This window comes from Megalops cyprinoides, chromosome 10 (assembly GCF_013368585.1).
Source record: "Megalops cyprinoides isolate fMegCyp1 chromosome 10, fMegCyp1.pri, whole genome shotgun sequence".
NCBI classification, from domain to species: Eukaryota; Metazoa; Chordata; class Actinopteri; order Elopiformes; family Megalopidae; genus Megalops; species Megalops cyprinoides.
Genome location: NC_050592.1, coordinates 14024746 through 14045161, shown reverse-complemented (window position 1 = coordinate 14045161; position 20416 = coordinate 14024746). Strand labels below are relative to the sequence as shown.

At 40.5% G+C, this 20416-nt stretch overlaps 2 protein-coding genes across 2 annotated transcripts; one reads left to right on the top strand and one right to left on the bottom strand.

The window, feature by feature from the left end:
• The first annotated feature begins 302 nt into the window (after positions 1–302).
• Positions 303–6964, top strand: LOC118784833 (tapasin-like). The gene is made up of 9 exons (XM_036539277.1): positions 303–511; positions 1088–1276; positions 2111–2359; positions 2996–3355; positions 3756–4079; positions 4692–4793; positions 5039–5067; positions 5931–5971; positions 6337–6964. The coding sequence occupies exons 1-8, from the start codon at positions 451–453 to the stop codon at positions 5940–5942; spliced, it is 1326 nt and encodes a 441-aa protein (XP_036395170.1). The 5' UTR covers positions 303–450; the 3' UTR covers positions 5943–5971; positions 6337–6964.
• Positions 6965–8845: 1881 nt separating this feature from the next.
• Positions 8846–19151, bottom strand: pbx2 (pre-B-cell leukemia homeobox 2). Its single transcript, XM_036539617.1, has 9 exons — positions 18734–19151; positions 17670–17743; positions 13802–14046; positions 12907–13097; positions 11936–12071; positions 11683–11824; positions 11285–11379; positions 10968–11024; positions 8846–9451 (listed from the first exon to the last, which is right to left on the bottom strand). The coding sequence occupies exons 1-9, from the start codon at positions 19003–19005 to the stop codon at positions 9371–9373; spliced, it is 1293 nt and encodes a 430-aa protein (XP_036395510.1). The 5' UTR covers positions 19006–19151; the 3' UTR covers positions 8846–9370.
• Between the last annotated feature and the right edge of the window lie 1265 nt (positions 19152–20416).

Here is a 20416-nt window from a genome sequence, read left to right as displayed (position 1 = left end):
AGGTCAACCGAAGTCACCCCTTCACCACCAATTTCAAGCGCAGAACTGTGTATTCAGCAGTGTTGGAGTGCCACCCTGTGGTTAATAAATGCTCTTACAAGAAATAAAGCTTTATTACTCCACTTATCCATATTATTACACATTTATTTTAGAAAAAACAGTATGCTGCGTGACAGGTACCGACCAAATCAACCATTGCAGTTGCACAAAGTAGAATGAAAATCAATATGGGTAATATATTTTCCAATGCGATTTCAACTTTAACGCGCATGATCACTGGCTCAGTGAAACCGAAAGTGAATACTCCGCGGACAATCAACCGCCTCGGTGGACTTTTTTTGCAAAGCAGCATTGTATGAAACTGTACACAACAAATAAACGAGACTGCCCTCCATTCTGCATTTTAGTTGCTGTTCGAAGTTAGTCGGATCAACGCCATTAACTTCCATCATGGCAAATGTTTCGACTGTTTACGCACTCGCCCTCGTCCTCTTGAACTACATTATGCAGGGTAAGTAGCCAGCCATAAACGAAACGCATATTTTGCTGTAATACATGACTGAGTGAAAGTTATTTTCTGTTCTGTGAGACGGGGGTCTCATTAGATTAAAATTATAATTGTTGGAGCGAGCCAATGCAAACAGAGAGACGGGGCAGAGAGAGTTATCTTACATTCTACCTGCATAAGAATGGAAAATCACATGAAACTGAAAGTATCGTAGTAAAACAGAAGAGGGATGTTCGTGAGCAAAAATGTAGCCCATATAGCTATATACATATCATAACAAACACTTTATAATCGTTTTAATTTGACAGGTTATGCCTTTATCCCATTGCTGCCCTCAGAAGACAGCACTACAGATATAAAACTCGCTTGAAAGGGTTTAGTGCTTTCACCGACAAAGCATTAGTTGTGCGAGCATCATTTTCGTGAGGGTTATCAGCTTTCTCCAGAACACCACTCAATTATAGCATGAAAATATAGGTACATGCATGTTCTAGATAATTAATTGAAAATATTCTTTGCCCCATTGCTGTTAATGTACTCTAATTCAGTGTCAGCATTCTTTCTTCCTCCCTGTATCAGTCCATGGGACAGGTTGCCCAGTAGTGGAGTGCTGGTTTGTACAGGAGAAGCCAGGGCGAGGGTTTCCCGCTGCTATGAGCCAGGAGAAGTCCCTGATGTATGTCAGAACAGACCCTGACAGCACAGGAGCCGAGTCACAACAGAAACCCCCTGCTGACATCGACCCCACGAGAATCTACCACGTTACTGGTCAGTATCAGCCACATGGGTCTACAGAACTATTGTAGAGCCAAGTGCCAGTTCTCCAGGGGAGCTGGGTGGACCCACTTCAACTTTCATCAGGCCCACACTGAGTGTTTTATACCATACCACAAATGTATGATTAAAATTCAGAAACATGCGTGACTTGCAAATAAATTTGACTCAGACATGTTGGGTGCTGAAGCTAGGGGATGTAAAGCTGGACATGCTAGAATGTGACTGACTGACACGTTGAGTCATATCGAAGGATTCTCAAATTTGATCGACTAATTCCAAGTACTAATGATAAAGGGAAAAAAATATGCTTTTAGACACACTAGTCAAAGTAATCACTTACACAGGAAGAGATTGACATAAAAGTTGATACCTTTATTCCGCAGATCTGTGTTCAGTTTATGTTTTTACTTTCTGGATGTGAAATGACCCAAGTTTATTTATACCTGTTAGTATGGATACTAAGGTATTGCTGTTGTGTGAAGGGAGTTGGGATTTTAACCAAAAGGGTTATCCTTTGTAGGACTCTACAGCAAGGTGCTGAAATGGAATGACTTCCGTCATTAGCCTTATTACTTTAAAAGTGCCTTATGCTAAATGTAAGCTGTGGGAAAGAGGCTGACCCTGATAGTGAACGTATGGAAGTGCTTGTAGTTGCTTACACAACTGTATTCATTTATTTATTTATTTATTTAGGGGTTCTGATTTAAAGTATTCATTGAGGGTTAAAGTCAAATTTGTTTGCTTTTGGAATTGAATTGTCCTCTTTGTTGCCTTTTATGAGGTCATTTGCCCTGCAGACCGACAATTGGTGTCTTATGTTCACAGACTCAAGTGCCTCCCTCTGCAGTTCCTCTCTTAAATCACCAGAGGGTTCAGTGAAGAAGCCCCTGTGTGAGATAAACCCTTTCTTGCCTCAGCCTGCTGTGGTCAAATGGGCAGCCCCCCTCACCAGCTCCGCTCAGAGCCCCATCTACCTGCAGGCTGACTGGTTCTCAGCTTCACTGCAGGGACTTGATGGACAGCTGACACTGTCTAGTGTGATGCGGGCGCCCAAGGGTACCAATGAGCCAAATGGTAAGATATGTTAAAGATGTAGCATATGTTCTGCAATGGCAATGTGCAAAATACTGTTGTGTTAGAGATGTATAACTTTGAAACAGGAGGACTCTAATGCTTCCACAAATGAACAGCAGGGGACACCATACATTTTGTGGTATGCACCATGAGACCATTCAAGACTGCAAGGATTCAGGACCTCAGTTCAGTGTCTCATCCAAAAGACATTGTCTCCTACAGCACAGTGTCCCCAGTGTCTTCACTGGGCTATTGTTCTCCTGCCCCAATCTCCGATCTAAGCGCTTACCAAGCCTAGCCCTGCCTAGCTTAGTCCCTCAGGCAGGAGAGAGTTGAAGGGTTGTTCCTTCTAAGAAACCTTGGATGAATAGTGTTACTCAAAAGTAGTGGAACTTGACCATTACAGTGGAACGTGGGCAGTGTTGATTAGAAGACTGGATGCATAACCAGAAGGTTGCTTGTTCAGATCTTAGTCGGGAGTTCTGCTGTTCTACCTGTGAATAAGGATTGCTTAAGCAGGTATTTAGCTGTATGAATAAGCAATAAAAACATGGAAATTTACACTAGCAGTTGAGCACAAATAAAGTGCTGGAGTATATATTAAAAGTTTGTTTTACTCCTTTCTCTCCAAATCAGTGATCCTCAGTGTTTTCAGTACATCCACTTCAATCCGCTCGAGACTCGGGGTGCCAGTGGTGCTTGACTGTGGGTTCTGGATGGATGCCTCTTCACCCCTGTCTGGACTGGGGTTTGCGGTGGAGTGGCGGTACCAATTCCGGGGGGAGGGCAGGCTGGTGGTGGCCTACGATGGCAAGGGAGACCGATTGGCTGAGACCACAGAGGAAGGGGCGGAGCTCGACATACCTGCTCTTCACCAAACAGGAAATGCTTCATTGCTCCTTGAGGAAGCTCAAGTCAGACACACTGGAACATACATCTGCACTGCATATCTCCCGTATCTACTGGCTCAGGTTGCAATAGATTTGGAGATTGAGGGTGAGCAAATGTAATTGCTTGGGAGTCAGTCAAAATTTCCCCTTCTTTTAACTGCTATTTAACCTGTTGTTACATCTCACATAGTAATTATAACATAAAGGTTACTTAAATATGAAGTCATATACATCATATACTTAATTCATAAGACTTGAGAAATGGTCATGCTTAAGGCTTGAAATTAATATAGGCCTATATATAAACTGAAAATGCTTAAGATAAAACAAGCTCTCAAAAAGAGCTGTCTGATTACAGCTACACAATAATAATTGGCATAGTAACTTTGGTCTTAGTTGAGTTTTAGCACAATGTGTGCTCTGTAAGAGAATGTGATTCTGACTGTAACACAGAGGACTGTAGACTGTTACTGTGTTCATTAACTTCACTGTACTCTGTTTTTCAGAGCCCCCTTCCCTCTCCATCTCCCCCTCCCCACTTCCCATCTCCTACCCTGGCCAGACTCTCTCTGTGCAGTGCGAGGCCTCCGGCTTCGCCCCCCTCTCTCTGGAGCTCAGCTGGGAGTTTGTGGGGGCAGACGGGGGGGTGCAGTCATTGGGTGAGGGGGGCATGTCGGGGCACAGGCAGGCTTCCGACGGTACCTTCAGCCAGAGCAGCCGGCTGACACTGGACCTGGGCAAACTGGACCTAGGCCGGGGCGGGGAGGTCACCTGTGTGGCTGTCCATCCAGGGGGAACCAGGCGGGCCAGCACGACACTTAACATCATCGGTAAGTGGTGGCGTGCCTGGTGTCGTGTCAAAAAACCACTGTGTCACATGTGGGATTGAAGACTGCTCTGCGTACATTCAGTTTAGATTCCTTATGTTAATGAAAATTGTATTCATCTCCCACAACCTGAGACCCCTTGAGTGACCTAACCTATACATGCCATGCAGCTATCCATGACAAAGTGTCTTTAATTGCATGCAGATAACGTAGCATTCATTTAAACATTTAAGTTATAACTGTCAATTAAGATATAATGCCGTGCCTTGGGAAAAGAACTAGGGTAACCGGCCTGAAAAATGTTTCTGAAGTAATCCTTACCATTAAACCACTTTTAAATGCACTTTCTCCCTTTCTTTATCCTCTCACTTTTTGGATTTGAAATACTACAAAATTATAAAAACTTTTTTGTGAAATTAAGCAAGTGATGGTGCTGCGTATGTTGCAATATTAAAACGTCATGAACATGAGTCATGTTCCTTGTCATGGATGCATTTAAGCTGTTCTCAAGCTACCAGATATACTCATGTATCTTTGTGTTTCATTGAATTCATTTATGTTCAAGGTGTTTAAATAAAGTTAATTTAAAAATATAATAACCCCCTTCTCTCTCAGGAGTTAGTGGCCCGTCCATAGAGGATTCTATGGCCATGGTGGCTGTGGCGCTGGGGCTGTATGGTGTCATTAAGCTATTCTCTTGGATGTTTGGCACATCTGGTAAATCCATTTTCTCTCTTCTCTCTCTGTTCTGACTTCGACAAACTTCACTCACTTACTTTATGAGGTATAATGATGTGATTGTTTGAATTTAGTTGTTTGCCCGTAATAATTGGTGAAAGGGTCACAAAGTTCACAATTATGTCCTGTGAGGAGACAGACTGAATTGACTGACCACATAATAGCTTATCCACAACCTGCTCTGATTTGAGGACCTCTCATGACTGCTGTTTCCCATTCCACAGGACCCAGTGATAGTGATTCAAAGGATAAGGTAAGCTATACTCTGCAAGCACAAACAAAGGGCCTGTTTTCAGGGGACAGGGCACAGATAAAACAATTGCTTGAGATCCCAGGCTGTCAGGAAAACACTTAAAATAATTTTGTGACAGTTTTGTGACAATTATTGGCACAGTTTAGTTCAGTGCGTACTGTCATCATTACAGCAGATATGCATAATTCCAGCCCTGGAGGGCTGAAATCCAGTAGGTTTTATTGGCAGTTTTGTATCACCAGTGTTTGAAAGGCAATAATCTAATCTAAACAATGTAATCATACAACTAACTGATTAAATGGGCTAATTAAGAGCACAAAGGGGGAGCAGACTGCATTCAGCACTGTAGAGCGGCAGCTGTGCACCTCTGGCTTACACAATATTGTCAGTGCTCTGAGGAAGGGATGTCCTGTATTGCCACTGGATGGCCACAGTCCTGGTAGTTCTTCCAGGTGTCTGATGAACAGGGCCTCCATTCTAACAACCTCACTGGATCACACATCCCATCATAGTCAGTGGTGTTTTCCTCACTGCCATCACCCATGACTTTCTCCCAGCTGTCATCCCTAATAGTCACACCCTCTAGTGTGCTTTTCTCCTTTTCCCCATCAGTTCTGCCTTTCTCCTAAATTTGTTGGAATTGTTGGAATTCGTCCCCTCTCCTCTCTTCATGCTGTTTATCTTCTCTTCATCCCTTTATTTTTCTGTTACCTTTCTCTTCTTGCTCTTGTTCTCATTCTCATTCTCACTCAGTTTACTACAATTCTTCAGTTTACTTAATCTGAGTTTTCCCTGATGCTCCATTTGTCTTTAACAATGTGTCTCCCTGATACTATTTTTTCTCTTATCGTTCTCAATTACAGAAGGATAAGTAAACTTGAGAAGACAAAGAAAACATTTGAAGGTAATTGTCTCACTTTTTTGGATTCCCAATAGTGATGCCTGAATTCGTTTAGTCTGAGGGAGACTGTTTCTTAAGATTCTGTGGAAGTCATCTGCTTAACAGATGCAGTGCAATAACACTTTCAATAATCTGTTAAACTCGTGTGATTTTCTTTAATGTGTGTTGTTTAGCGTGTATACATTTGAAGTTATACATTGTCCTGATTTCTCCATATTGCATCATATATTTGAAAAAGAAAAACTTCTTTCCTGTGGGAGCCTGATTAATAAAACAGCATCCTTTTGAAAGAAGAAACAGGACTTAATTTGAGGTGATATGAAAGGGTGAAAATGGAGGATTGAAACAGAAATGTTTTTGTTTTACAGATCATATATAGAAGAATTTGACTGTGGAGGATCTTGAATTCTGTGTGCGGGTACATGCTGTCTCTTTGTGTTTACCTGAGTGTGGGTTTTTTTTTTTTTTGATTAAGCTTAACTCTCCAGGTGCCGTTCTTATCTGCCTTGCAAATCAGTTTAATTTTCCACCCGTTTGTTTACTGTTAGTGTTTTAGCAACAAAGATAATGCTGTCAAAATGATAGAAATACTAAAATATTCCTATCCATTTTTATTCCACATCTCACCTGTTTTATCATTTGTAACATTATTTAAGAGCAATAGAATATTTTTTTTCCAAATGCTGTGAAAAAGAAAGGAGATGATGAGCTTTAAATAAGATTAATTGCACACACAAGCAGACAAGTCCATTCTTAAATAGTGGGTGGACACTAAAGACAATTAAGACTGCAACAAGCTGCATGTAGGTTTGATGTGGGAAAAGAAACAGTAATGAACACCCACTTTTTTCATTGCACTAGTTTTTAAGTACCACCCATATGCCATTTCATTTAAAACTTGGCATTTTAGATTTTTTTTTTTTTTTTTTTTGAGAAGAGGCTTGTAAATAGCGGATTTGCTGCCAAAGGTTGTTTATTTCATTATTTTGTTTCAACAGCAAGAGACATTTTTGGAAGTTAATTTGAAACGGTTTAAAATAAATCATTTGTGTAAAATCTGTTAGTACTTTCATTTCATTTTTCAGAGACTGTATTCATCTACGTTCTTTTGAGTCCCTCAAAGGAAATCACATGGAAATGGTACAACGTATTGTTGGCTTTACTTCAGAGGGATTCTAGGCTAAGCACGTGGCTAGAATCACCAAAATTGAATGCATATCAAAGGAGGCAGCAAGAAATATGCCATGCTTGGTTGTGGTGGGTTGCACAAGGACACACCACTGGTGAAATGATTCAATGTCTCGACACCTTACACAGCAATTTCACATACATCTGCAGGTTTCATTATGAGGAAATAGTTCATTTTTTACTGACACGTTCCCAAACCAAATAAATGGTAACATCAGATCTCCACTGAGTAAATACAAAAAATATTGAGCCGTGTGACAATTTATTTTTACCTCAGCTCTTTGTAGAAAGTGAGAAATAATCCATGCTTCACATAAAGCTCTTATTTGCCACAAGGAGAAGATTCTTGGAAACATCAAAATATTTGATGAATGTCATGAGATGATTTTATGGGAGTTCTTTTCTGGAATAAAGCAGGTTTTGTTGCTGTACAGTTGGATACTTTTGCTTACATTTTTGGGGAGAAAAGAATAGGATGGAAAAGGGCATTTTGATTTTGATCAGTAATGAATGGAAATGGGACAAGAAAAAAATACTTATTTTGAGCCAGATGTGTTCTGCAATTTTGGATATTAGAATAATAGTCAGATCAGGGAATTTGAGGCTGTAACCTAGCCACTTGTAACTAAGCAATATCCTTTTTCTACCATCCAATGGCTTCTTAGTTCAACAATTTGTCCCCAGTTGAAGTGTTAATGATTTCCTTTCATGTATGATTTGGTATTCACTATGCAGGGTTTCAGTTGTGTTGTATTTGTCTGGGCATGGGGTAGCAATTTTGTGTACCTAGTTTCTCAATTTAACATTTTCCTTCAAGAATTTTCTATATGCAATGACCACAACTATTAGTAATCACAGTTGGAATGTGTAAAAATAATTAATGATCAAAACAGAAACTAGTTACCATTGAATTTTAAATACCAGTTGACCCAGCTCTTTTCATTACTGAGTAGTAGAGTAGTAGAGCAACAAGGAGTCAACAAGACACTACTTCCAATACAAATTTGGGAGGAAAAAAAAAAAAAAAACATCTACAAGAATTAGTTGTAGCTAGTTAACGCCACTTTGGGTGCTCTTCCATTAGCTACTGCCACAAATAGTGAACAATTTGTGAGAAAGGGGCACAACTCCTGCAGCAGGATACTAACAAGCATACAAATCAGTGTTTCTGTACAGGGCACGGGGTCTTATATATGAATCATTCACATGCATAATTGTGATCCGTAATCGACTAATAATATTTGCACCCAAGATAAGTAATTTACCAAAGCTGAACGTAGCATGGAAAGGTTACACCCACAAAAATGTCCAAAATGTGTTGGACTTAGTGCTGAAAATCTGCACTGCAGGACAGTAGAGGAATTCCCATTCACAGCATGAGTATCACATTGAGCTGGGCTATTTGAGAACCTATTTCTCAAATTCAAAGATTTTTACCGCAAGCAATTTTACAGGACAGGCGCGTGTGGTAACCAAATTATAATAATCATTATTATAAAACAGTCAGCTCTAATGTCAACACAGCGAATTACAATTAATTTAAGAATCTCAAAACTATTTTTTTTTTTATCTACTGATCTGGTCATCTGTACGTACCTCCCGCTACAAATGCAGAGCCCAAACTTCCAATTCACCAAGACAGATGGGCTGAATGTGTATACAGAGAGTCTTTATTGTAAAAGAGGTAGAGAATACAGGTGTTTCACTGTACAGAAAAAAAGACAGCACTGTTGATATACACTCATTCAAACCGTTAATATAGACAAGATACACACCTCATTCATATAATAAGATACACACACAAGCTCAGTAGAAAAAAAAGGTTAAACAAGCACACACAAAAACAATCTTTGGATTTATCTCTATTGCCCCCTCATCCTCATACGTTCACCTATATCTGAGCTACAAAAAAAAGAGTAAAAATAGTAATAATAATATAACAATAGTAGTGATAATGTAGCCTCCCAAGCCATCCCTCCCTCTGTCAGCATTCACACGGCAGTAACAAGTAGATAGAGTAGTGGAAAACCCAGTCCCAGGCCTAAACTTCTCATACACACACACCACACGCTCATCCACACACACAACGTACAGTGATGGGCGCTTTGAAAAAAGCGTCTACTGGGGTGGCATCATTCTTTTTGTCTTTTCTTTGACCAGCACAGACACACCCTTTCCAACAAGCCAAAACCTCAATGCAAACAGGCGGGGCCATCAGTTGGAGTTCTCAGAGTGGTCGCTACCAGGTGATGCAGCAGAAGGGGGTGTGGCTGGCTCCTGCCAACTACCATTAGTCTGAAAGAAAAAGAAGTTGGGAAATGAATCAAATGTAGTGAGGAAGAGGAAATTTAACTGCATGGTTGGATCTTAGGGTGCTTTCACACCTGCAGCCTTTAATCCGTTTGAATCGAATCGTAGTGCGTTTGACCCCTTGGTTCGGTTCATTTACGTAGGTCAGAATGCAGTAATCGCACTCAGGTCTGCACCAAAATAATTGGCCCGAGAGCCCCAATAGAGGTGGTCTCAATCTGCATCATCTGGTGAACTCTGGTGCGGTCCCACTGGTGAGAAAGCAACCCGAACCAACCAGGACCAAAACTGTCCAATAGCTATGACTGTATATACTGACAACCTACTTATGCTGTTTTATTGCCAGGTACGTTAAATTTGACTGTATATGTGTTTGAAATGTGAAATGTATTTTTAGCTAGCTAGTTCTGATTTCCCAAGCTAGCTAAAGTGGCTACTGTATTTTGAGCTTTGCCAGGTAATTTTATATTGTTACCAAATACAAAATAGGTTGTAGCGATACATGTAACTGTACTGTGTAACATTAAAAACTATATGATCAACATGGAATATGTATTATATAAAACAATACGATCATGAGCTCAATATGTAATATGTAACTATATGGTCATATTGTGCCCCTTTTCCTTATGCTAGCGATGAGTGTGGAGCCAGAGACGCGTTACATTATTGTACTGTATATATTGACAACCTACTTATGTTGTTTTATTGCCAGTTATTATTATAACTTATTATTATCATTATTATAATAATTATTATACAGTTATATTGCTAATTTAACAGGCGTTGTGAACCCAATCCATCTCGTCTGCCTGCGATACCTGCGAGAGTAGCATCGCATAAACACATTATTTTCCAGCTGTAGCCACGCCTCATTTTCAAGCTGTATCATTTGCCTAAAGTGATACATGCAAACGATGTATAAACAATGACCAGGGCCAAGATCAACCCGCGTAGCTGTCCTCCCATTGTGAAATTGGAAAGTGGCGCGTTAATCTATTTCCGGAACATAAACACCAAAGTGACCAATGAGGGAGCAGTCTGCTCTTCTTTTACAAATTTTGGTCCGTTTAGAAATAATGCCACGTGAAACCGAACCAAACCTACGTCATCATGCAACAATTTATTCCCTGCTGTGGACAAAAGCCATCAAACTATAGGTCTGAAAACGCCCTTAGGCAGAAAACAGCATATATCATGAATTTATGGTTAAAATAAATGTGAGCTGTAGATTAAGAGATATGGAGCTTTTTGTGCAATGTAACAAAAAACCCTTGCACCTTTGTGACTGTAAGCAAACAAAATGAGCTAATGCAAACCATTTGGTGAACTAACCAGCCTGCCTGTATACAAGGCCTGTTGTCAATAAACTCCAAAGACATGACCTAGTAGTAGGGGGATACTTTTCTGAGCAGTGTCAGAATGCAAGCTTGCATGGTTGATCCGGAAGTGCCTGATTGGTTTGTTGATACTGGTTTGTTGGTTTGTCGAAGTTTCTCACCCGGTTCTCTCTGGGGCTGTACAGTCTGTCTGAGAAGCGGGACTGGGTGACGGAGTCCTAGCAGAGAGAGGATGACTCAGAGTGAAACACCCAGCTAGACATACACTGTGTGATTACAAGTCACAATCCTAATTATTTTCATAACAACGGAATAGTCTTTTAAGTTTAAGTCAAACTACAATATTCTCTGAACTAAACACAGCTGCCATAAGGGCGAGGACACAATGAGGAACACCGTGCAAGGCATAAATGCTAACAGTAAGAACACAGGAAAAAGCAGTAAAAATAATATTTATCACACAGTGCTCATGTAGTACCTGAGTCCCCATGTGGTAGGCTGCCTGCTCTCCATTCATTGGAGGAACTCCCAAAAACAGGTCAGCCGACCCAGAGAGAGAGAAAGACCCCGAGCCTGGGAGAAGCAGTGAAACAAGGCGGGAGTCAGAACTGAAGCTAGGATACCTGTAATTCAAAAACACTGCAGGCAGTCCCCTGCTTCTACCACAAAAATTCTGTGATAACATTTTGAAAATTTTGAAATTTCTGTGATAAGATGGATTGTCCTGAACTTAATGCAGTTCCAGACAGATAAATATATAATTAAAGTGTTGCTAAATGAATCTAGAATTCATAAATCACACATTCATAAGACATCTAACACTGCAATACAGGAGCTATACATATCTGACAAAACAGACAGCACACTCTGTCTAACCTGTGGAGTTAGGCGTATGTGGAGAGTCTTCGTTCTGGGTTGCCCCTATGGCAGTCTTCATAGCATAGATATTGGCCTCCTCCTGGAACTTCCCAATGTTCTTTTTATAGCGGATTCGCTTGTTGCCAAACCAGTTTGACACCTGCTCAGACCAAGAGCCAATGTAAGCATCAGCCAACTGCAGTGCATGAAGACAAACAGAGCAATCATTACCTCAGACAGAAATGGCACACTACCAAGCCTAGTCAGTTACCTGGGAAACAGTGATGCCGCACTGCTTGGCCAGCTCTTCCTTGGCCTCCTCGCTAGGGTATGGGTTTGAAAGGTGGGAATAAAAATACTCATTCAGGACCTCGGTCGCCTGCTTGCTGAAGTTCCGCCGTTTGCGTCTGTGAAAACAGAAGCCCACGGATGTGTTTATTAAGTGACTGTCGTAACAAAAACCACAATGTTAAGACTGCAATGAGACATTGAAATAAAGGTGGCCATTCAAGCTGATGTTAAAATGTAAATAACATACACAACATGGTACAAAACAGCCCTATATTCACTGCACTTTACACATGCAAACATGGTACTGTGGGGAAGTGTTGAACTGAACTGCAGTTTTGGAGAAAACCCATCCATATTGTGTAGCACAACACATCCTCCCTCCAAGACACTCGTTAAACGAGAAAACAAATGACTCTTTGTAAAAGCTATCACTGACTTGCCACAGTCATGGAACATATTTACTACCATCGGCCACATTAAGTGTCCAAACATTTATCTAGCCACAGAATGCATTTTTCCCCCATCAACCTGAACACTGACAACTTAAATGTGCTGCAATCACCTTATTGTACATTTGTGTCTAAATGAAAAGTGAAACAAGTGCATAAAATACAACACAATAACAAAAACACAAGAACCTGTAATTAATATTGTTCTGAAACGTTCACTGAGATGATTACATTCACAGAGATTTCATGAGTATGTGGGCTTTCGTCAGACATGAAAAACATAGTATCACAGTGATTTTGAAGTGGTTACAGTTGGGTGGGAGGGAGAAAAGACAGTGTGATGATAGAGCGTTTGGTGATCTTGCAGGAAAACATTTTCAGTGACGCTGAAATTTTGCTAGCAACAGTAGAGCAGTATTTTATGCGCTGTACTCATGCACCTATGTGCACACACACACACACACACACACACACACACACACACACACACACACACACGGACCTGGCATCAAGGAAGCGGGACCGCAGGATCATCACAGCCTCGCAAGTGCTCTGCTTGAGCTGCGTCTGGATGGAGCTGAACTTGCGGTGGATGATGGCCACCATGCGCTCGATCTCGCGGGGGGACACGGGCCGGGTGCGAGACTGTTCCCTCAGCAGGTTCATCACATGGGTGGTGAACTCACTGCAGGCCTGTACCAAAAGCGCGCAAAAGAAAAAGCTGTGAAGTTGAGGTTCAGAGTAGGACACCTCATACTTCACACTCTGTAACACTGCAGGGTTCACAGCACTAGCTGTCTAGCATTTTCATCGCTCAATTCACAAGGTAAAGGCACAAAAAGAACTGAACTTTGAGGACTGCACAGGAATTTTAGATAAGGTCTCTCAGCTATGGTGTATTATTTAGGAAAAGAATTTAACCAGTCATAGAATACACATAAACAGTGAAGACCCAGCATCACTATTAATGTGTACGTTACGACACATGTACACAACTGGTGCTCCCATCTGAACTCATAATGACCAGAACAAAATGTTTTTGTCTAAATAGCAATCTCAGTTTTGCCACTGAGAAACTGGATTTATAAAGCTGTAAGAAAACTGTAGAAATCTGCCAGAGTTCTGTTCTCTAGGAAGGAGGCTAGCGTAATCTAGACCAATTAACAGCTAAGGTCAAATATGTGTGCACACACTGCTCAGTGCAGTACAGAGTGGACTGTCGACAGCTTCCAATATTGGATCGCTAATCAAGTGGCAGCAGAAAGCTGCCAGACCTACAAGTCTAGACAGGATGCGAGCCCACAGAGCACTCAGTCCAGAAAACAGGCAATGGCGACCATTATCCGCCGTCTGAGCAAGCACAAACCACAAGCCTACTAAACGTGTCAGTTAAGTACCTGCTCATATTTCTCTAGCTCTGTGTGGTAGATGTTCCGAATCTGGCTCAGCTTGCTCTTGTAGTCAGAATGTTCCAGAGAGCTGTCTGGTGACATCCCCCCCGAACTTGTTGCAGCAGAGACAGCAGCTGCGGCTCCGCCTCCTTTTTCTGGCCCTGCAACACCTTCTGCCAGCAGCATATTGTCCAAACGTACAAGCTGTGGGTCCTGTGGCTCCTCCTCCTGAGTGCTGCGCATAGACAGGCCTGCAATTAAGAAGCAGTCAATCAGTCTTTGTTGACCAATCAAAAGTTATATCATCAATTTATACAAGAACCTGCCCTCCATTGACCCTTTGTATGCATATGGTTTCATTCATAAGACTTTGCATTAAACATCCAACTAGTATAAAGCCCTCTTTTTCACAATAATAAATGGTAAGTCAATGACCCTAAATTAAATACTTTCATATGAAACATCTTCAGGCAAAAGAATTTCATATTTAACATCATACATTTTTACATGCCCAACAATATTATGCTGCACACAGAGCACAATTTAAAATCACTATCAAATATCAGTATGCCTACCAATACGTTGTTTCAAGCTGGGTAACTTGGCTGAATCAATGATGTGTACTGGGAGCTGCAGATTACCACCTCACCAAGGTTGCCAGTGAACTAGCATTGTATGTTCATCAAACACCTACAGCTAGCAAGACACTGTATGAGTGCAATGGCAGATTCAATTCAATTCTACCTAGCTAACTAACAAAGGATATCCAAAGTATACATGCTATCTATTCTACATAACTTTAAACGTTGATACAACTTGGCTATTGTGTCAAATGCCAAGTCAAATGAAATGTCCATTTTGTCCTGAAAGATTTCTGGAATATGTCAGCACATTAGATGGGTACCTAGAAAGGTAGCTATGTATGAAATCAGATGTTATCAAATCTGCTGGCAGTCCCACAGAGCGACAGTAACTAAGAGGGATGTACGATTGCAAGTGGTTAATGATGTGCCAACCACGAATTTTACAAACCGAGGCCCTCAGATGTGTGAATCTTTGCAAATGGTTAACTGTCACACCAACCAATAAATGAATGAAATGTTGACTCTGTATGCGACCTATACAGTAATTGCAAATGAGGGCATAAAATACATTTAAATGTTCAGATCGAGGCTGCATCATGCCTTGAGCAAGACCAGCAGCCCATAGCCTTCAGATTGTTTGTTTCCATTAAACTCTTCATTGTCTTATTGGATCAGGTGTGAACACTGATCTGTCCTGATCCATAAGTGCGATTCAAAACGTATATGACAAATACATCAAATATGGCAATAGTGGTGTTTGCAAGTGGGACATTTAGACAACAATCACCATTTCAAGTCAAATAGCAGAAATACAAAGTTACCCCTTAAACGTAATTTAGCAGGGAAACCCTAAGAAACATTTTGAAACTAAATATTTTACAAAACAAGAATTAACACAAGAGAAGACAGAAACTGTGCAATGCATCTTTTTGTACTAGCGTTTGACATATTCTACAGTTTAGGCTAATGTTAATGGCCGTTCAGACAGCTTTACCCAGAGCAACATGCATAACTTTTAACATTGTTCACTTCCACAGTTCAGGGTCTTCCTTGTCAATCCATGCTCTATGCTGCCCACCTACCAAGTACCTAACCAGAAATTTGTCAGAAATCCTACCTAGATGCAGAAATTGTCATTTTTTAACTACATGCCTAATATTTTTTATGCATGTCTGACCAGTGTGATGGTGTGTAACCTGGAGAGAGCAACCACACAATTGCCCAGGAACAGATTTGTCAATGTAGGCTACTCATCACTTTGACAATGAGGTGTCCCACTCTATTTTCAGTGATCTTAAAAATCAACGCTGAGTCTGCCAAAAAGAAAATTTCATGTGGCAGGTTACTTATGAGCTAGCTAACCAAGGCATGTAAGAATAAGGAACCTACTTAATACATATACACATTTAGCTGCTATGCACTGTTATCCAGAGCAACTTACTTAGGTTATAATTTTTCTGTGTTATCCATTTATGCAGCTAGGATATTAACTGAGGCAATTCTGGGTTAAGTACCTTACCCAAGGGTACAAAAGCAGTGTCTCGGGGGGAGATGCCTGAGGCAGCAATCTCTGGGTTACAAGCCCTGGTCCTTACCACTACACCATACTGCCTTCAATACTCTTAGCAAAGCCACACTCACAAAGTTTTTGTCCCTATTAATTTCATATACAGATTATACAAAGCTCTAAATATGTTGTGGCTTGCTCGGCCAATTTTAAATAGTTCAACTCTTCACATTGACTGTTCTTTAACTAGTGCTAGGTGGATGTTGAAAATGAATGCATCAACCTTAAAACATGACTTCAACCAAAAAGAACAGTTATAAAGACTGGGTGAACAATGTACAATGCAAGAGGACAGCTTCAGGAGTCCAAACACCACACACTCTCCCACCCCCTGGAGAGTAAGTCATTGTATTGCTGCATTGCTGCATATATAGCTGTCAACCAGACCCAGTAAACCACATATCATAGCTACTGTAACACTGGACATTCAAGACTTCTCTGATACACATTTACTTCTCATTTTACATCTAGTCTTTCACTTCATCTTGTAATTAGTCAGACCACTTCCCAATCTCAATGACAATTAAGATATTGCCACTCATTAAAACAGTACAGCTAGGTAATTGAAATGACAACATATCCAACAGAGCAATGAAATAATATCTATCCTGGCTGTCAATGTAATTATTAAATGCGCCGTTTGTCACAGACAAAACTCTGATGCTTTTCATGCGATGTAATTTTGACGAAAAATGTATCAAAGTGGCTCCTTTGTATTTGACTTAAAAGCTGACTCGAAATAAACTGTCAAGTGTCCTACTCGTTTTGAATTAAACTTTTTTTAAGTGATCAGATAGGCGAGAACAATAAATAATGGTGCTCATATAACCTGGAACGAAAGTTTTTAAAGTTCTTACGTTCGCCATTCCACCAAATCAAACCGACCCCATTTAAAGTAGTTCCCTATATGGCTTCAGAAATGTAAAAAGATATTGATGCAAAGCCCACTATTTCGCCATCAGTAGATGAAGGGGGTACATGCAAATGATCTTTGTTTTAACATAACAGTAAAGCGAATCCGATAAAGAGCACCACAGTGAAGAGCGGTATTGTTCTTGATGGACACACCCCCCCCCCCCCCCCCCAACTACTTACGCTTTCTTTGTTAATTACCATTGTGCCTTAATTTCTTAACACAGACGGCCGATAGCTCGCTAGTAAATTAAGTTAGGCTAGTTGTTCCTGTGCATGTCTGCTGAAACTTTCAAAGGGCAAAGTAGCACGACAATTAACCAGTATTGGGAGCAAATTATTGCACCCATTGGATTGCTCGACCATTTTTCTAAACTTGTTTTGCTTTCAACCAAGACTTAAAAGTGTCTTTACGAGCCAAAATGGCGTCGTGCGCTTGGCAAATCCAGCAGAATTTCATGATCAGAACGGTCGTTCGTCTGGGTAATTACAAAATTAATATGACCCTCGGAGCGACGTCAAATAGTAATGTGAAATCACCGAAAGTGTGTAAATGTAAATATTTTCAAAGTATCGGTGGTAAATATGGGGTTTTCGTGTTTGCATTAGCTCAAGATATGAACCAATATGGCGAATGGGGTTGTAGCAGCTTAGCTGGCTAGCTATCCAGCTAACGTTAGCTATAACTAGCTAAGTTAGCCGACAAGCTAGCTACTAATTGAGTAGAATAAAATAAATTGAAATAAGATTATAAATGTGTAAGTTGCAACAGTAATCCATTTTATGAGATTACAATAAAAAGAAAACTCACCAGTTTTCTCTTTGATTTCACACAAAACGCTGAACAAAGCCGGTTTCATTCGGTGACAATTCAAGGCGTGTTTTCTGTCGGGTAAAAATAAATAGCTAGCTACATACACAGAACTTCATAAAAGAAAAACAAATCAACTAATTGACACACGTTAGTTAACTGTCAGGCTACCATAATAAACTGTCCAGGGCATAGCTACGGAGTAATGTGACTAGCTGGCTTACTGAGATGTTTTGGTTAGCTGGTTAGCTAGCAAGCAAGCTAAATATTCGAAATAAATACTAAAATATGTCCATGACCGTGTTGTCTGCAGTGGGTTATAACAAGTGTTGGTATTTCCCCAACCGATATTCAGGGCAAAATTAACTAACCATTTATGTAGAGAGCAATAGTAGCTACCCATCTAGACAATGGGTTAACTTATAAACATAGTATCAAGACGTTAGCTACTAGCATAGTTAGCCGGCAAAGTGCTGCAGTGATATGGAGCATAATAGCTACAAACATTCCCTAGCACATAAATAGCTCTTTTCTAGCATACATAGCTAGCAAACTATCCACCAAGTTATCCAACATGTTTGCATAAACCTGCGTCTTCGCCAAGGAAAAACGATACTTATCTACACAGATAGACTAACTAGCTAGCTAGGTCGCAAGCGGTATAGTTACAATGATATCGTGATTGATAGTGCATAAGAATATACATAAAGAGTTATAACCATTAACGCTGATTAGCGAATTGGAAATCTGGAAAGTGGCAAACCAATGCAAGACGAGTTGATGTTAGTTAAATATGTTACAGCATTCTGGCTGGATTTGTACCCAGCTACCAACACAACAAAACAATTAGCTTGCTAGCTAACTAGAGTAGCAAAACATTAGCTGCTGATCACAAACTCATGAAAAGTCTTAACTCATTAGTAAACTTTACCCAGCTTAAATTCAAGAATATGCACAAATTTTCCAGCTAGTCATTGCTGCGATACATTACATTGTAGAGAGTCAACATTAGGTAGGTAACGTCAGACTAGTTATTCGTCGAAAGTGATCTTTTTTTTACTAACTTTGCTTGGGCTTCGTCCAGACTCTGGTCAGTAATGGTCATGATTTGTTGCAAAATATCCCCGATGTCTCTGCGGTTTTCAAGTCCGTTTTCTGAACCTTCAAGGCCGGGCTCTCCATCAGAGCGGTGTTGCGAGGATGGATGGACTGAGTTGATGGCATGCATACCAGGGTGAGCGTTCAAACCGAGGCCCCGGCCATTGGGCCCGTTCCCCGTTAAAGGCTGCTGCTGCAACATCTCGAACGCACAGTCAATGTGGCGGTCAGCGCTCATACGCACCCTTCAAAAGTTACACACAAGGTCCCCTAGCGACTTCCAGAGAAACGACGGGAGTCGACGTGACTGCAGGAGAAAGATTATGCCAACCTACTTGCTCCAGTTTGTTTGAAACTGTAAGCAAACATTATAAATACTGAAGATCATGTGAACAGTGCAGAGACTTAGCTAGCAGTCTAACGATGCAATTTTTAAATACCAGAAACGCTACACCTTCGCGAAAATCCCTAACGAAATTTACATAATATAGCTACAGTAATCTTATATACTGCTATATTGTTAAGGCCCGTGGAACATTGATAATCTCAGGTCTTAATGTTATTTTGTATGACTCAACTCACGTTAGTTGATTATCTTTGATTCAACTACTGTAGTTACTGAACTAATTCTTGCCTTCCTCACAGTGCCATGTTGAAGTAATATTCCTGTATATGTTCATCTCCTCTCAGAATTTTTTTTTGCTCAGGTGCAAAATCAATGCAGAAGGCACATTGACGCACCATGGAGAGCCTAAAACAATAGGTGGGATCTGGGAAATGCACTTTGGTGCAGAGAAGTAGACTGTGCTTGCAAAAACCAATGTGTCTGTGAGTTTTTGTCTTTACCATCACCTTGCTGTGGAGTTGGTGTTCATCTTCGCTGAATGAGATGGTGGATCCATCTGTGTAGCTACATTCTGGGCAGCAGTAACCAATAGTGTGGCACAGCCGTAGGGAGGAGGTTCTTGTCAGCCAAATGTTACTAGTTAAATTCCCACACGTACCACTGTTGTTACGCTATTGGGCAAGGTACTTGTCCTAAATTGCCTCAGTAAATATCCAGCTGTTTACAAAGATAACATCATTTGTAAGCTATGTAATTTTGCATCTGCAAAGCAAATGTTAGCTATAACTAGCGAAGTTAGCTGACAAGCTAGCTACTAATTGAGTAAAATAAAATAAAGTGAAACAAGCTAGTAAAGCTAGTTAAAACTTTACAGCAAGTTACAAGTACATCACATAGCAAAGCAAATGTGATGTAAATGGAAATGTGGTGTTTTCCTGGTGTCCAGTAGGTACTAGTCAGTTGCCTTGTCTGACTACCCCCCAAATGAGACATTGGTGTTCTGTGGTGTTGCTCACGTTCTGAACTGTATTATTGTGTTCATGGAGTCAATTCCTGGTCTGAACAAAGCTGCTCTGCCCTTGAGCAAGTAATTCCAACAAAGTACCCATTGTTGTACATCAGATTCATTGTTAATCTCTTCCCTTTATCACCAGGCAATGTGTGATAACAAATAACAATTTGGAGCTGCTGCTGCCACAAGCAGTAATACTGCAATAACTTTGGTTTACTGTTAAGAAATATGAACTGATGTTTATTGTGCATTATACTAGTTTAATCTTAATCAGATATAACAAAAGCTGCA

Excerpts from the sequence above, each read along its gene's own strand:
- LOC118784833 (XM_036539277.1), top strand. The coding sequence starts at position 451 with ATGGCAAATGTTTCGACTGTTTACGCACTCGCCCTCGTCCTCTTGAAC. Across the intron at positions 2,360-2,995 it reads GGGTACCAATGAGCCAAATG|TGATCCTCAGTGTTTTCAGT; the intron begins GTAAGATATGTT and ends TCTCCAAATCAG. Across the intron at positions 3,356-3,755 it reads AATAGATTTGGAGATTGAGG|AGCCCCCTTCCCTCTCCATC; the intron begins GTGAGCAAATGT and ends TCTGTTTTTCAG.
- pbx2 (XM_036539617.1), bottom strand. The coding sequence starts at position 19,005 with ATGAGCGCTGACCGCCACATTGACTGTGCGTTCGAGATGTTGCAGCAG. Across the intron at positions 17,744-18,733 it reads CTGGACGAAGCCCAAGCAAA|AAAACACGCCTTGAATTGTC; the intron begins GTTAGTAAAAAA and ends TTTACCCGACAG. Across the intron at positions 11,825-11,935 it reads GCGGCATCACTGTTTCCCAG|GTGTCAAACTGGTTTGGCAA; the intron begins GTAACTGACTAG and ends TGGTCTGAGCAG.